The sequence below is a fragment of the Sorghum bicolor genome, chromosome 2 (assembly GCF_000003195.3).
Source record: "Sorghum bicolor cultivar BTx623 chromosome 2, Sorghum_bicolor_NCBIv3, whole genome shotgun sequence".
Lineage (NCBI taxonomy): Eukaryota > Viridiplantae > Streptophyta > Magnoliopsida > Poales > Poaceae > Sorghum > Sorghum bicolor.
In genome coordinates this window covers 61,894,826-61,912,196 of record NC_012871.2, presented here as the reverse complement: position 1 = coordinate 61,912,196, position 17,371 = coordinate 61,894,826, and the positions used below count along the sequence as shown (strand labels likewise).

The window sequence follows — 17,371 nt, the reverse complement described above, 5'->3', positions numbered from 1 at the left end:
GTACTGGAGACTGATAATAATATCCACTGAAGTTTCATTTATTTATCCAAAAGAGTTCACAATAGAGCAGAGCACTTTATTTAAACAAACAGCCACCTGGCTTATTCGATTTCCTTCCAATTTTCACCCGTCCTAGTCCGTGCACTGCAAACTTGGACAAGCGAGCTACGTGCTGCCAATTCCCAACATACGGCGTAACTCTACGCATCAGTAATTCAGTACACAGTAAACCTGAAGAAGAATCTTCTGCTGAAATTGCAGCCCATATGCTCCAAAGTACACATTATAGCTTAGCAAGGGTCTGGCCATAGGATGGATCCATGCAAACAACGACCTGAAAAGGTAACATTGAAAAATGGCAAGTTGCTTATAACAAAAATAGCTTCATATGTTCTTATATTATTAGGCTTGTAGAAACCGTCGTACCTTGCCAACACTCCTGCCAGAGTGGAGATATTCTACTGCATCTGCCACGGAAGAAACACCCATGAATTTCTTGGGGTCAACGAAAACCTGTTATATGCAGCGTGTGGTTAGTTGAAGTTGAAAAATATGAGTATGGTTTCACAAACACAAAACGAACAGATGAAAAATATGAGGTCATGGTTTTGCATTAAGAAAGGAACCATTGCTCGTTGTAGCAAAAGAGGTACAAATGTGAACCATACCTTTAGCTTTCCAGAGGCATAAAGGTTAAGCAATTTTTCAAGATGATCTTTCCACAGGTGCGCATATTGAATCAGGAAAAATCCAGCCTGAAATTAGAAAGATAAGATCTTATAATTTTAGGCCTCATTTGTTGTTGCAGTGGCTTTACAAGCACTTCTTTTTCTAGATCTGGTTGTGGTAGTCAATGAGAGGCATACTTTTAAAATTTGCATTATACTAGATACTAGGTTCAGTGTGTGATAACTATGATCTGTGTAAAATCCTCAGGGTCTGTCCCATTTAATGTGAAGTACATGCATGCAGTTTTGATCAAATCAGCAAATCTTATGACTAACGAACATCACATTTTTGAAACGCCAATGCCACTTTGTCAACAATTATTAAGTAACATACAACATACTATGGGCAGTGCATTCATATTGAGTTCTGGACTTCTGGTGTTATTCAGGACGCACATACCACAGTCTGACTTTTCCCAAGAATCTTCTCACATAGTCCAGTGTAATTCTGTGGCTTCCATCCTCCCTCTCCTTGATACTGAAAACATATAAAACATTGTTCACTACCAACTGACATATTTTTCGCTACAATGTACAGTATCTTGATAAATTATTTAGGCTACCTTCCAACACAAGCTCAGGTAACTATAAGCATGATCTCAATAGATAAAAAATCTTTCCTAGGAACAGATGGTATAAGCCCAAAGCATGTTTATTAACTGCACCAAATGAAAATTGTACGATTTCAGATCAGCACCTCAACTCCTCAGTACTTTTAATATGCGAAAATTTTTCTTTGATCAAGTACATAATAATTTTGACTTATTCTGTATTACCCACTGGAGTCACCATTCAGAGCACATACTCCAGGCGCCGCGGTCGAGGCTCAACCGCATCCTGCTCGCGCCGTGGACGCACGGCACATGGACTTCAGCAGCAACTTCCGGAGCAGGCTTCCGAAGTTTCGGAGGTACAGGCTGCTGGAGACAGCTCAACTGCTACTACGATGGCTGTGACTGAGTTTGTAGAGGGAATTTCACACCCCCTACCCCAACCCATCTTGCAGGTCCCACCACGCAGAGCCAGCCCGTCGCAGCGATGCAAGAGGGCGGCGGCTCCAGCACGCAGGAGTGTGCGCATAGCAGCCAGAAATTGGCCAAGGGGCGACACTCAAGCCAAGGCTCGACAGGTGCTCATGAAAAGGCTGGGCATCCTCGACAATGAAGGACTCAGCCACGACGACCTGCTGCTGCGCTACTTCTATTTGTTCAAGGGGCCACTCACCGACGCCGTTGTGAAGGCTCTGACGGCTCTGTGCGGCCTTGACGCAGCAGCTGCAGCAACCACTCCACAAGCTTAGAAACCGCTGACGGCTAAGTGTCACCTAATGTATTAATGTTAGAAAAACATCAGCACTCCAGGAGCTCCACAACTAGAGTCGACCTTCAGTTTGTATGCTTCCAGTTCTGTGGGTTGAATGGGGTGACAGCCAGAGGCCTACAGTCGCCTCCCCATCAAACTGGGAAGCTCCTCCACCTAGCAGTTCGCTGTAGCAGCATCTCTGTACGCAAGAATTTGTTACATTGTATCACCGCGCCGGCAGCCACTGGCCTTCAGATTAATCGGCACCTCCAGCTTGTTGTTTTCAAGTGCATGTGTCTCAGATTAATTGGCTATGTTTTTCCTGCAACCTACAGCTCGCCTGCAGTTTACCTCCCTCCATATGTTCTGCTGATACAAGGGTCTCTTGCTTGTTTTTATGGCACAACAAAACTGTCAAATTCTTAACTGGAACGTCAGGGGCTTGAACGACGGCGTCCGGCAAGACTCGGTGAGCGAGTTAGTGAAAAGCACCGGGGCCACCATTGTGTGTCTACAAGAAACAAAGATGCAGCTTATAGATCAAAATGTGGTGAGCCGTACAGTAGGAGCAAAATTTGTCAACTCCTATACTACGCTCCCGGCTGAACAAACTCGGGGAGGCATTCTCCTTGCGGTAAATGAAGACTTCTTCGACCTCTCTGATGTTGAACTAACCATGAATGCAATAACTGCACAAATCACCATGAGGGCGGATGGGACAAAGTGGCAAATTACAGTCGTATACGGTCCACAAGGTGATGCAGCCAAACTTCAATTCCTCCAAGAATTAAAGAACATTCCTCCACCGGAACACAACAGATGGCTCATCCTGGGTGATTTTAATCTAATCTACCAAGCGGAAGACAAGAACAACTCCAACCTAAACCAGCGGCTCATGGGAGCATTTAGGGCCACGATCAATCACTTAAAGCTAAAAGAAATCAAGCTGAATGGACGCCGCTTCACTTGGAGCAATCAGCAGGACACCCCAACACTCACTAGAATTGATAGACTCCTATGCACTCCGGAGTGGGAACTGATCTTCCCCAGCTGTTTCTTGCACTCCCTACCATCTCTCATGTCAGACCACACCCCGTTGCTGCTGCAAGGAGAGCTTGACCACCATCAGAACACTTCATTCAGGTTCGAAAATTTTTGGACTAAGATGGATGGCTTCCAGGAGCTTGTCCAAAGCATTTGGAACAGGCCGGTTGCCTCTGCTCTTCCTATGAAACGCTTACATATCAAAATGGCACGTGTGGCTAAAGGAATCAAACGTTGGAAGAAAGAAAAAATAGGAGACACTAAGATGCAGCTAGCCATAGTGAAAGAAGTCCTGTTGCAATTAGAAGCAGCTCAAGAGCATAGGTTGCTCACTGATATGGAGCTTCACCTATGCCGGCGCCTCAAAGTCCGCAGTATGGAACTCGCAGCCATTGAAAAATCAAGAATCAGACAAAGATCGAGGCTCACATACATCCGTTGTGGGGATGCCAACACCAAATTTTTCCACATCCGAGCCAGTGCGCGTCGGAGAAAGAACTACATACATTGTCTACACACGGATGAGGGGATTGCGATTGCCCATGAAGAAAAAGAAAAAGTGATAGGGGATTATTTCAAAAATCACATTGGCTCTACGATTCCAAGAACCACAACCATCAATTGGCAATCTCTTGGTTACACCCAACATGATCTTTCAGACTTGGAACTGCCTTTCTCCCTGGAAGAGGTAAAAAATACTATAAATTCCATGCCTACAGACAAAGCGCCAGGACCGGATGGCTTCACTGGTGCTTTCTTCAAAGCTTGCTGGGAAATTATTAAAGATGATGTTATGGCTGCCATAAACAGCCTGTTCATAATGAATGCCCAGGGTTTTGAATGGCTAAACTCTGCATGCATTGTCCTTCTACCCAAAAAATCTGATGCAGCGAGAGTCAGTGATTTTAGGCCCATCAGCCTCATTCATAGCATTGCAAAGATCTTCTCCAAGATGCTAGCTAACAGACTAGCCCCTCGACTGAACTCACTTGTCTCCAATTGCCAGAGTGCATTCATAAAAAAGAGAAGCATCCATGATAATTTTCTTTATGTTCAGGGAGCAGTGCGAAAGCTACACAGTCAGAAGATTCCAGCTTTGTTCTTGAAGCTGGACATCCACAAAGCCTTTGATACAGTGAATTGGGGTTACTTACTTGAGATCCTACAGGCCCTGGGATTCGGACCACGCTGGCGTGAATGGATATCTATTCTCTTCCGTACATCCACTTCGACAACCTTGCTCAACGGGCGACAAGGACCCACCTTTTGCCATGCCAGAGGTGTCCGGCAGGGTGATCCGCTTTCACCTATGCTTTTCATAATGGCTATGGACCCGCTTCAACGCTTGCTTGACCAAGCGACCCAACATGGGATACTCACCCCCTTACCCTCCATGGCAGCCAAATGGAGAACCTCTATGTATGCCGATGATGCAGCTCTTTTCATCAACCCAATAAAAGAAGATATGGAAGCTGTCAAAATTATTCTACAGGCATTCGGCACCTTCTCAGGACTACACATTAATTTGGAAAAAAGTTCTGTGCATGCAATCAGATGTGAAAATGTTGATTTAGACCAAGTCCTATCACCCTTCGCCGGTACTAGAGGTACCTTTCCATGCAAATATCTAGGGCTGCAACTCCATACCAGATCTTTGAAAAAGGTCCATGTGCAACCTCTCATTGAGCGTATTGGACAAAGGTTACCCAAATGGAAAGGAAGATGGTTAAACAAAGCGGGACGCCTCACTCTAGTAACTTCAGTCCTCTCCTCCATGCCAACCTACCACCTCACAGTATTCCCCCTAGCGGCATGGGCTAGAAAGAAGATCGACAAAATCAGGAGATCATTCTTATGGAAGGGGGAGGAGAATGCTAATGGCAGTCACTGCCTGGTTAACTGGCCAACAGTTACCAGACCCAAAAACCTTGGGGGCTTAGGCGTTCCTGACCTTGATAGATTTGGGAGAGCCCTTCGATTGCGTTGGCTTTGGCAACAATGGACAGAGGACTCCAAGCCATGGATTGGCTCAGAACTTCCATGTACTAATGTTGATCGTCTTCTCTTCAACTCCTCAACCACAATAACTCTGGGTGATGGCGCAAAGACTCGATTTTGGCACCATAACTGGCTTGATGGTGAAGCTCCAAGGTACCTAGCCCCAAATTTGTTTCAGCTTGTGTTGAGGAAAAACCGAACAGTGCAACAAGAGCTCAGAAACAATAGTTGGATGCGCTCGCTAAGGGGGAAAATCACCTCGACTGTTCACTTAGAGGAATTTGTGTCCCTTTGGATACGTATTCAGGATGTGCAGCTTCAGGAGGGCGTTAAGGACTCCATCACTTGGCGTTGGACACAGGATGGGATCTACTCCACCCGTTCGGCTTATAGAATTCAATTCAAAGGCTCCGTCGTCATGTTCAGTAATGAACTCATTTGGAAAGCACAAGTGGAGAACAAATGCAAGATCTTTGCCTGGATTTTGGTGCAAGATAAAATTCTTACGGCGCACAACCTACAAAAGAGAGGATGGCCACACCAAGCAAACTGTGTGTTGTGCAACGGTCCCCTTGAAACCGGCCTCCACCTATGCCTATGTTGCCCTTTTGCTAAGGCGGTTTGGGATCAAATCCTCTCCTGGGAAAACTTCACTGAACTACAACAACAGCAGCAGCCTCAGGCCAACCCCATCCATATTAGAGCATGGTGGGAAGAGGCGGCAAGGAAGGTGCCTAGTTTCGAACGCAGAAGACTCAATGGGGTAGTAATCTACACCTTTTGGAACATTTGGAAAGAGAGAAACAGGAGAATCTTCAACAACGCCATAGAAACAGTGTCGCAAGTGGCCACAAGAATAAAGGAAGATATAGAGCAAAGGAAGAGAGCTTTCGCTTATGTTTAGCCGCTGTTTTGGCCCTGGGGAGTGTCCCTGTTTCTGGGGGCCTTAAACCCTCCTTTTGGAGTGCCTTTGCTTGTACATAAACTCTCTTTCCTTACCTTAATTGAAAGGCAGAGCTCCTGCCATTGCGTTCAAAAAAAAAAAATTCTGTATTACCCACTGGAGTCACCATTCAGAGCACATAATAAATCGATGAATGCAAGGTACAGAGCCTGCCAAAATTCAAAATTATACCTGAGAGATCATACCAATTACAATGAGACGTCCATAGACTGCTAGAGCATTCAGACACACATCAAATGTTTCTCCACCTACTGATTCATATATGATATCGACCCCTCTTGGAAACTCTTTTTTCAGGACCTGGAATTGAACATTGGAACAGTCCTTATTGAGCAGTACTCTGACTGACTGTATATATTCTATATGGATTTGAGTATAAATGTAAATATGTAATTCAAGCATTCTCAAGAAAAAAAATGATGCACCACACATTGTCAAAGTCATTCAAGTGTAAGGATAATGTTACTTTCAGGATTTTACCCTGCTACCTGGTAAGTTGGAACACAACCAGACAACATAAATGTGAACTAGAATATCAATAAATAACACACTAATATCAGCACAGAAAGGAACCAAAAGAAATGTTAGATTAAACATTTGAAATATAAACAACAAACTCTGCATTATAAATAGCTGGAGTATGAAAAATAAATACGAAAGGCTGGAACAAAAACTTACATCTTTGATCTTTTCACTTCGGTAGTTGATAACTCGATCAACTCCTAAGGAAGTCAGAAACGTAGATTTACTTTCACCTCCACATGTGGCTACAACCTTGTTGCCTGCTAATTTTGCAAGCTGTATATTCAGAACAAAAGAACATTTAGACTTCAAAGTCTATGAAATTTTCTTAAAAATAGAGAATAATAAACACAAAGGAGAAGAACAAAATAAGATAAAGTTACCTGTATCCTCCAAATATCATGTTGAATGCAACAAAAAGGTAATGCAAGTGGCCAGAACATGATCCTAAGCATTAGTTAACTAGGAAAGATTCAAAGATGTGTTCTAGCTTTCATGATACAGTTATCATGTGCAAATTCAAAAAATAATGCAGAACATATAACTGCACCACCTTTATTTATTAAACTACAGAAGTAGACAAGCAATGGAGCATTACATGAAACAGGCATAATCATAGTTCATCAGTGTCATCAGCTCACCTGAACAGCAAATTGTCCTGTTCCACCAGCAGCTGCAGTGACTAAAACAACCTGTCCAGATGTCATTTGACCAGCCTAATGGAAGAAATCCAGAATAAATCGAATCCACATAAGCAAGGAATAAAATTATATCTTCAAACATGGAATTTGAATCTTATGTGAACACAATAGGGCTCAAATACATGGCATATGCTGACAGTGGGAAAAAAAGACAAATCTGGAGAGAAATAGAACCTTTTCAAGAGCGATGGATGCAGTCAATCCTGATGTTAACATAGCGACCACCTCTGGGTCTGGTCTTGGCACTGGAATAAGACTTTTGGCTGAAATCTTCCATCAGAAATTTATATAAAGCAAAAAATATGTTACTGTCAGCAGTAATGGTGTCCAAAAGAGGTTAGAGAAGATCTCACTCGACGAAGGATAAAGGTCACAGGTTGGTACGTAATTGGAAAAAGTCTAACCCCCTCAACTATACAGGGTGGACTACTTCAACCCTGAACTATAAAACCGGATCCCTAAAATTTCCAAAACCGGTTAAATAACCCCCTCAAGCGGTTTTGGATGGTGGTTTTGCTATACTGATGGTGGTTTTGTCTTTTCTATTATCATTGAAACTTTGAAAAATCATAGTAAATCACAGAAAAATCATAAAATGAAAAATCCAATTTTGTTGGACTCCACATGAGTAGATCTACACAGCGAACATATAATATGGTATGCTTTAGTACAAAGTTTTTGTTGTAGCTTTAGATCTATGAATTATTCCAATTAATTATAGAAATGCATAGATCTAAAGCTATAGCAAAAACTTTGTACTAAAGCATACAATATTATATGTTCATTGTGTAGATCTACTCATGTGGAGTCCAACAAAATTGGATTTTTCATTTTAAGATTTTTCTATGATTTACTATGTTTTTTCAAAGATTCAGTGGAAATAAATAAAAAAAAGGAAAAGACAAAACCATCGTCGCTATAACAAAACCACCGTCCAAAACCGCTTGAGGGGGTTATTTGACCGGTTTTGGAAAGTTCAAGGGGTAGAAAATCCAGTTTTATAGTTCAGGGGGTGAAGTAGTCCACCATGTATAGTTGAGGGGGTTATGTAGACTTTTTCCTAGGTAATTTATCTTAGAGGTTAAATACACCATCAGTCCATGAACTTGTCATGGTGTGGCACTTAGGCACTTAGGTCGATGAACTCTAAAAACACATTTCCGGATCATTAAACTTGTCAAATGGTGCATCTTGGTCCATGTTACCCATGCCAACACCTTACCTACGTGGCATCACCAACCTCGACACTGACCCATAGGGCCCACATGTCATCCATGCACTAGTTGAAGCATTCAATTGCCGCCATCTCCACGTGCCCTCATCCCTGACCATGGTCAACGGTGAGGAGACATCAGCCAAGCACTGCTGGAAGTTGCAGAGAAGGGAGAGGGAGAGCGAAGGAGAGAGAGGGGGAAAGGGAGAGAGACATACAGAGGGAGGGAGAGGGGGACGAGGGAGAGAGAGTGTGAGTAAGAGAGAGAGAGTAGGGGAAGGGAGAAGAGAAACAAGATGTACATGACATGCTGATACCATGAGCCAGTGTCTACATCAGCACACCACATAGGCTGCTAAGTGCTAACATGGGTAACATGGACCCAAGGTGGACCATTGGACAACTCTAATGACCCAAAAATGCATTTGCATAGATCATGTGCCTAAGTCGCATACCGTGACAACTTCATGGACCGCTAGCATATTTAACTATTATGCAGGTTTGTATAGTGCTCAAAACAAGTCCAATGCAACATTAGCTAATAAGACAGATTTGGTCGTGTAAGACATTGCAGATTGGCACAAGCCGATAGGACACAAAAATAAAATCTTCTCACCTCCCCCCGCCTTAGAACATTACACAATGTAAGCAACAAAACCCAATCTTACCAAACGCAGGTTGCATGTGCAGGACAACCAAACCGAAACATTACATACATTTACGTTGTCTTGGGCTTGCTGCATAAGGTCTAATGCAGGATAAGGCTAATGCAAGCAGCTATTCACACCAATAGTTATTTGCAAGTAGTTAATGGCTCAATTGGTCATTTATTCAAGATTTGTTGCAATACTTGGCACCATGCTAGTCGTGTAATAAAAAAAGAGGCATAGAAAGCAATACCAGCATGAATTCAGCATAGCTTCCAAAAGTCATAAGGGCCACAGGAGTGCCAACTGTGATATGTTTCACCAAATCTCCAGCAGAAGCAACAATTCCCACGGCCTGCATTTATATTTTTAAAGACAGAATCTGGTAAAACTTATAATAGTAGAAAGGCAATGAAAATTCCAATAAAATGTCGTAAACACAAAATGCAAGCATGCATAACACAGATGTGTTAATGTGGCAAAAAGAACAGACTGAGCATGGAATTATGAAAAGCACCAGTTTTTTTTACCTCAAAACCAGCATCAAATGGAAGGTACGAAGCAGCTTCTTTACCATTAGCTCTGAAATAACGACCAGAACTGAAGTTTACCTGAAACATATCATTATCTTCTGATATAGCTTAAGCAATGGGAATAAAAAAGAGAAATTCAAAAATACAAATGCAAGGACTTACATCACTAGCATTTACACCAGCATATATAATTTTGACTAGAGCGCTGTGCGGTTCAATGGGTAATCTCAGGCGCACACGCTCAAGCCTTGTAGCATTCCGGAAATTATGGCTGAGTGTGTGAACAACACTACAAAAGGACCATAAAGATATGTAAGAACTGACAGGATGTTGGCCATTATTAGGAATATAGTTAACTAGATACTATGAAATGGACCAGCTATTGGTGTTACGATACTTCTAAAACATATAAAATTGATTAGTTATTACTATAGGCAATACTTTTACATAGATTCCTGGAACTACATCCATATCATGTTCCTTGTTCTTGAAAAGAAAAGGGTTCAAGAACTAAACTTCCATTGTAATCCATATTTTGCTCTGGATGTGACAAAAATGAAATAGCAGTGGATAAATGCTCCGCTATTTAGCCTGATATTCCACTAGTAACTGTCAACCCCAGAGCTATAAAAATGAGAAAAGAACAGAAACAGGAAAATCCCATAGCTTGAGAAGGAACAGAAATCAGAACATCAGAGTATATCCTTCAACAATCCCTTGAGCAGAATAAGTACATTCAACAAGCTATTAGAACAATATAAATCAAACATAGCAAGACTACTTACATCTTCTGAAAGTATTCAGGTGCTTGGATACTAGGAAATCTATTCTTTACTATTTCCTTTTTTGATTTCGAGGAATAAACAAGGTAATTTTTTTCTATTTCTGATGTTGGCCAGTAAACCATCCCTTTACGTTTAGATATCCAAAGGCAAGCACCAGCTTTGCTCTCATCTTCTATAAGCTCAAATGCACCTAATTCAAATAAAAAAGGGGGGTTTTCAGGTAAAACGGGGAAAAAAAGATATCATCCTTTTTTTTAATTGTACATGCAGGAAACATCATGTAAGAGATATATACAACCATGGACATTAATAACGACTGACCCTTAAGCTTGCATAATTTTGTTGCTTGGGTCCATGAATTTGAGCGCTGCATTTATACAAGGAAATCAAGGGAGGTAACATACCTGGTAGAACAGATGGTTGGCCTACCAAAATTGCCCCATTCTGGTAGGAAAATAATGTAACATAACTATTCATTTTTTTATTTGTGGCGAAATTGTTAACCTACAGCCCAAAATAGGAGACCATGCTGCAATTTAGGAGTCAATTTATGTATACCTATTTCACATAACATGCATGAATGCCCGAATTGAGGTCATCATCTAAAGCAGCCCATCTCAACTGAACATTAGCATGGTTCATCTAAGGTTCAATGGTAAGTTGGTAACCAGTTGTGATCATGACATAACTATTACGCGAAAAATATTAGACAATAAAGTAAAAAATAATAATTGCTCCCTTCATTCATCCATGTAAGCTGTATTTTGACTAGGGAAAAGTCAAATTCTACAAGTTTTGACCAACAGTTAATCAAATTATATGCATTTTTACTTGTTACTGTAAGTTCAAAAATCCAAAATAGATTTGTACTCAAAGTACTTTTAAGATGGTGTTGATTTTATAACAATTGGCAATATATATTTTAAAGAAATAGGAGTCCAGATCTACTTTGGAAGACTTTTCCCTGCCGCCAAGATACATTCTACATTGACAGAGAGGGAGTACAACCTAACTAGGTGAGAAATAGCTTACCATTAACAACATCCTCCACCTTTAAAAATCCACCAAGCGCGTCCACAAGTACACGATTTACTTGTTCTCCCATATTAGTTTGGACAAACTGCATACATCAGTGCAAAAAATAAATCTAAGGTAAATAAGACTCTTAAAATATTTTTTCCCTCAAATACGCAGGGAGCTGCTCACTATTGTCCTTGTCCTACCAGCCTTCTTTTGATTTTACAAGCTATTAGTTCAAGTTCATGTTCATACATCTTTAACTTTATTTATTGTCCCTTGATCCCTTCACCATGAGACACCAGCTAGTGAGCAGCCACACTTTTTTTTTGGGGTCAAAACTCATGTCTTTCTGATTTTACTTATGCTCTACTAGAAATAATTAGCTATATATGCATCCAGTTATGCAAATCTTAATACCTCAGGGCACAGTACATTGACACGAATGCCATGCCGCTTCAGTGGAGCAAGTGATCTTGTAAACATAACCACACCCCCTACAAAAATTAAGTTTGAGGTCACACAAAGTACACACATGCCAAACCGTTTAGCATTGAGCTTTACATCGATCAAATCTGAATATACCTACAAGTTGTGGTTTGTGTAACTTGGGCTAAACTAATCAAGTAATCATTGGGTGAATTATTTTCAACGAATCAATAGTATTAGATAAATCCAAAACTAGCTCCATGTTGCAACTGCTCTGCTGCCAACACACTCAGCATATGGATAGTATATCTGTCTTGAGTAAGAAACAAACCTTTTGTCCCGCTATACACTGGTTCATAGCTCATAGGATATATGCCAGCAACTGAGCCAATATTTATTATGACACCAGGCTTCTTCTGGGATCGCATTACTTGAGACTTTTGTGGAAAAAAAAACAATATTAGTAGTATACAGTTTTATTATGTAAAACATAAGTACAGATAACTTGTATGAAAATTGCTGTTATGTCTTGAAATAGTACGAAGATGAAAATTTCGAAATTTGCAGATAATGCAAGAATGATCTACAAATTCTCAATGTCACCGATCCAAAATTATCCTACTTCTTGTTCTCCAGGGACAAGGACATGCTATATTCTGATAAAACTGTTACCCCTTATCCTTCAATCAGGGCAATAGTACTGGAAAAAGATAGTACTTCTTAAATAATAGTATCAGTAGAAATTGAAATATATATGCATTCAACAAAGGCCACAAATAGGAGCACAGGAGCAGCACTCGGTGTTACTGCAGTTCTACTACAACAGACACAGTTGATGTGAGGCTTACTGCAATGCGAGTACCATCGATAACAGCAACAAGATTCACATTTACAGCACGCCTCCAAGTGGAAGTTCCATCAGATTTATCATCGTAAACCAATGATTTATTGACAAATCCAGCACAGTTGATGCAGATATCTAGTCCACCAAACGTGTCCACATGTTTCCGAAAAGCAGCAGCAAGAGCATCTACATGTCAAACCAGTGTAAATCTTTAAGATCATGGCAAATAGGAGGGCAGAAGAAATTACGGTTCCAGTGAAGTGCTGAAATCAGCGAACATCCAATGAGAGCAATAAAGCCAATTACCATAGCCCCAAAGTAACGATATTCTAGGAGACAAAGGTATGATGGATATGTCCCTGCGGCATGCAATTTGACAGTGTTTCACATTATCCTAAAAACCCTATATAATAAGTACATTTCTGAAGAACATTTATGATATTTTCAGTCAATGACAGTTGTATGCAGTTACTTGAATTATGCACTATGTTGCGGTCAAAACATAGCACCAAACATCAATAGAACAACTCAAATGAGTAGTTTGGACAATCTAAGTACTGCAGAAGATTAATCTTCATCCCCTGCAAGAACTTACCTCCATTGGTAACATCACACTTGATGAATATGGCAGATGGAACTCTAGCATATTGATGAATATGTTTGTTTTCCTTTTGAACTACCGAAACAACTTCTCTTCCGTTTTCTTCAGAGAAATCAATGACAGTCACAAACAGACCCTTCCTTGAAAGAGCAATGCATAGAGCTTTCCCTTGAAGAACAGAAGCGAAACTGTCAGCCAACACATTACCAGGAATATATAGTAAATAAAATCGCTACCCTGCACAAAACGAAATAAATAAATGGAGGACGTAGTGATGTCGTGCTTATCCTATGAGCCTACAGCCTATGCTCCCGTCTCTCGTCGAAGTGTGTATGTGTCTCTGCCTCACCAGAAGTTGTACTAGGTGAAATGTGAACCAGTGCAGGCTGTCCAATGGTGGACGGAGAGACTATCAAATCCATGGCTAGGAGACCCGCATCTCTGGAGCAGCTGCAGCACAGCCGATGGCGAAGCAGAGGGTTTTATCGAGGCAAGGAGAAACCCACAGACTCGATCGTGCACTCAACGTCTCGACGGGCCAGGCTACGGAGCCCGTCGCTGATTGGGGTCTGGCCCAACTGCACCAGGGCAGGAGCGGAATCGACGCCGCGCGCGAGCGGAGGCGGCATTGCTCTTGCTCACCGATGCCGGAGGCGCCGCCGGTGACGAGGGCCGACAAGCCTGGCTTCAGCTCCATCCCACCCGAGCCTCTGGCGGGGAGATCGTGGGTGGCGGAGGAGGCGACACTCGGAAAAAGTCCGCCGAAATGAGACGAGGCAAATGGACAAGGGAGAAGATCAGAGTATAGTACCCTAGTACGTGGTGCGGCCTGCGGGCCAGCGGATCTGTCGAGAAGCTGGATGCGGACTGACGACGGCAACGAGGGAGCCGTGCTGCGCCTGCGCACGGCGGTTTGCCCGCCCTGGCCGGCTCGATCTCCTCGTGTTCATCTCCCTCGTCACGAGCTCTTTTTTCTCTGAATGATGATCTTCTCCGTAAAGTCTGATCCGCGGGATGGATTTGAATGTTGGCCTCGTTTAGTTCACCCCAAAACCTATTTTCGTCACATCGAATCTTGCGGCACATGCATGAATCATTAAATATAGCCAAAAATAAAAACTAACTACACAGTTTGTCTGTAAATCGCGAGATGAATCTTTTAAGCCTAGTTAGTTCAAAATTGAACAATATTTGTCACAAACAAACGAAAGTGTTACGGTACCCCCGAACCAAAATTTTTGCAAACTAAACAAGACCTGAGATGAGAAAAATAGGGCATGTTTTTTTAACTCTCATTGCATCGAATATTTAGACACATACATGGAATACTAAATACAAACTACTATAATTTACGAGACGAAATTTTTAAGTTTAATTAGTCTATAATTGGACACTAATTATCAAATAAAACAAAAATGCTACAATACCTATTAAATTTAACATATCAAACCAAACACCCCAAAATATTGAGAATCTATGAGTCGCCTTTTTAGTCTACTTCCTATAGTACTACAAAGATGTATTTGAGAGAGGACAAAGGTCTAATTTAGTTCCCAAAAAATTTTAACTGTCATATCGAATCTTGTGACACATGTATAAAATATTAAATATAGATAAAAAATAATTAATTGTATAGTTTATCTGTAATTTGCAAGATGAATCTTTTGAGCCTGTTATCCATAGTTAAGCATTTTTTACTTGCCAAAAATTTTATAAAAAATTTCAAGATTTTCCGTCACATCGAAACTTGCCGCACATATATGGAGCATCAAATATAGATTAAAAAAATAATTAATTACACCATTTGTCTGTAATTTGTAAGACGAATTTTTTGAGCCTAGTTAGTCTATAATTGAACAATATTTGTCAAATACAAACAAAAATGCTAAAATGTTCATTTTGCAATTGTTTTACAACTAGGGCCTATTTAGATGCACTAAAAAACACAAAAGTTTATAAGATTTTTCATCACATCGAATCTTGTGGCATATGCATGGAGCATTAAATATAGATAAAAAATAACTAATTACACAGGTTACATGTAAATCACGAGACAAATTTTTTAAACCTAGTCAGTCTATAATTAGATAATATTTGTCAAATACAAATGAAAGTGTTACAATATCAAAATTTAAAAAAAAATTGTATTTAAACAAGGCCTTAGGCCTTGTTCAGTTGCTAAAATTTTTTGCTTCTAGGTACTATAGCACTTTTGTTTGTATTTGATAAAAATTATCTAATCATAAACTAATTAGGTTTAAAAGATTTATCTCGCAAATTACAGATAAACTGTATAATTAGTTTTTGTTTTTGTCTATATTTAGTACTTCATGCAATTGCCGTAAGATTCAATGTGATAGGCAATCTTGAAAATTTTTGAATACTTTTTAGAAATTAAACAAGGCCCGCCTGTTTGGAACGAAGGAACGCAAAACAGATGAATGATAAAAAACACAGGAACAAGGTAGAGTGAAAAGTAAAAAACTACGGGTTCTAAAACGTAGGAATTAATATTTTGAGCTGTTTGGATCGTAGGAATATGGTTGAATCTATCACATGTCCCTAAATAACAAATCAGTTACAAACATTCCTACATTGAGGTGATTTAGAAGTTTACTGGTTGTATACCAATATGCCAGATTATATTCTTATATTTAATTCAACCAGGTATATTGACATTTTATTGTAGTACGTTCTTATATTCTTGTGTGCTCCCTGGTCGTTGCCTCTCTCTTCCTCGTCCTCTCTTTATCCTCGGTCCACGAGTTCAAGGCTCATTCTCTCTCGGTTCTCTGAGCATGACTTCAAGGAAAGGCTGCAAACTCCATCCTCGTTTGCCCGCTTCTGTCGTCCCGGCGCCCGCGCGCGGTAGCCGCGTCCGGCCTCCTCATCTCCTCTGCGGCCCCGCCCTGCAGGCGCAGACACCCAGCTGCTGACCCCTCCATAACCGCTGACTAATTTCCTGTTCAGTTCATGGAAGAGACAGCAATGAGAGCGAGCTAGGCCAGTGGGTGAGCATCAGAGCGCTGGAGAAAAGATTTTCCTTCGGTCATGGTAGATGTTTTATTTCCTACGTTTTGCACATCAAACATTCCCTTTCCTTTGGAAAGTATTTTGGCTTTCCTTCATTCCAAACGCATCCACAGATCCTTTCCTCTGGAAAGTATTCCTCCAAAATTCCTGTGAAAAACCTTTAATCCAAACAGGCCCTTATTTCTTACAGCCTCACGAGGGACTGCTACCACAGGCTGTGATTTCGGCTAGCAAGGAGCGGCCCGACCCGAGCCATAACACTTGTCATGTTTTTCAAGATTTCTCGAATTTTTAGATATATATAAAATATTAAATAAAAATAAAAACTAATTATATAATTTATCTATAATTTACAAAACGAATTTTTTAAATATAGTTAGTTTATAATTAAACAATAATTATCAAATATAAAGGGCGAAACTACGTGTAACCGATGGGGTTGCCGTCGTCCCTTGCACCTAGCGCATCCCAAATCCTTTCGGATTCTCCCATCGGCCATCGCTAATCCTCCTTGCCGTCATATGGTCAACTGATGATCTGCGTTGAGTGGCCGGCCGGACTTAAATCTCAGTGATGAGCGAGCCGTCAACTTGCAATGGTGGGCAGCCTCCAGCAATAGCAGGAAGGTGGTACTCTCCGCTCATCTCCTCTCCTGACTGTGTCTCCGTCCAATCTTAGGCTTTTTTTGTTTTTTCAGCTATACAGTTTGAACTCTTAAGGCAAGTATATTCTGTTGCTTCAATTGGAGTAAAGATGCCAGGTATCTATACGATTTTTAACAATTGGCATGGACCATCGATGCTTCTTCATGCTTGCACATTGGTATCTATTGGCTTTAATTTAATATTATGTGACCAATTTGACAGGCAATCAAAAAAAACACACATTGGTAGTGTTCTCTAAATGGAAATCACCACTAGAAGGTGGTGATGAATATAATATGAAAATTGTGAAAACAATATTAAAAAATCGTATGAGGTATCACAGATGGATTTATGAATAGTCGTATC

General features: G+C 40.8%; 1 protein-coding gene across 5 annotated transcripts; it reads right to left on the bottom strand.

The window, feature by feature from the left end:
• LOC8083226 (probable quinone oxidoreductase) lies at positions 12-14,133 on the bottom strand. Of its 5 annotated transcripts, XR_002450159.1 has the most exons (21): positions 13,971-14,133; positions 13,323-13,496; positions 12,732-12,913; positions 12,215-12,320; positions 11,875-11,951; positions 11,470-11,557; positions 10,438-10,627; positions 9,815-9,941; positions 9,650-9,730; positions 9,373-9,474; positions 7,434-7,529; positions 7,200-7,274; positions 6,715-6,834; positions 6,208-6,336; positions 2,112-6,092; positions 1,505-2,002; positions 1,292-1,387; positions 1,129-1,206; positions 669-755; positions 427-513; positions 18-334 (listed from the first exon to the last, which is right to left on the bottom strand). XR_002450159.1 is itself a non-coding variant. In XM_021453943.1 (19 exons), exons 1-19 carry the CDS (start codon positions 14,023-14,025, stop codon positions 284-286), a joined length of 1,926 nt encoding a protein of 641 aa, XP_021309618.1. In that variant the 5' UTR covers positions 14,026-14,133; the 3' UTR covers positions 12-283. The 5 variants fall into 5 exon arrangements, 2 of the variants coding, with proteins under 2 accessions (XP_021309618.1, XP_021309620.1); XR_002450158.1 differs by having other exon boundaries at positions 1,505-6,092; XR_002450160.1 differs by having other exon boundaries at positions 1,505-2,541.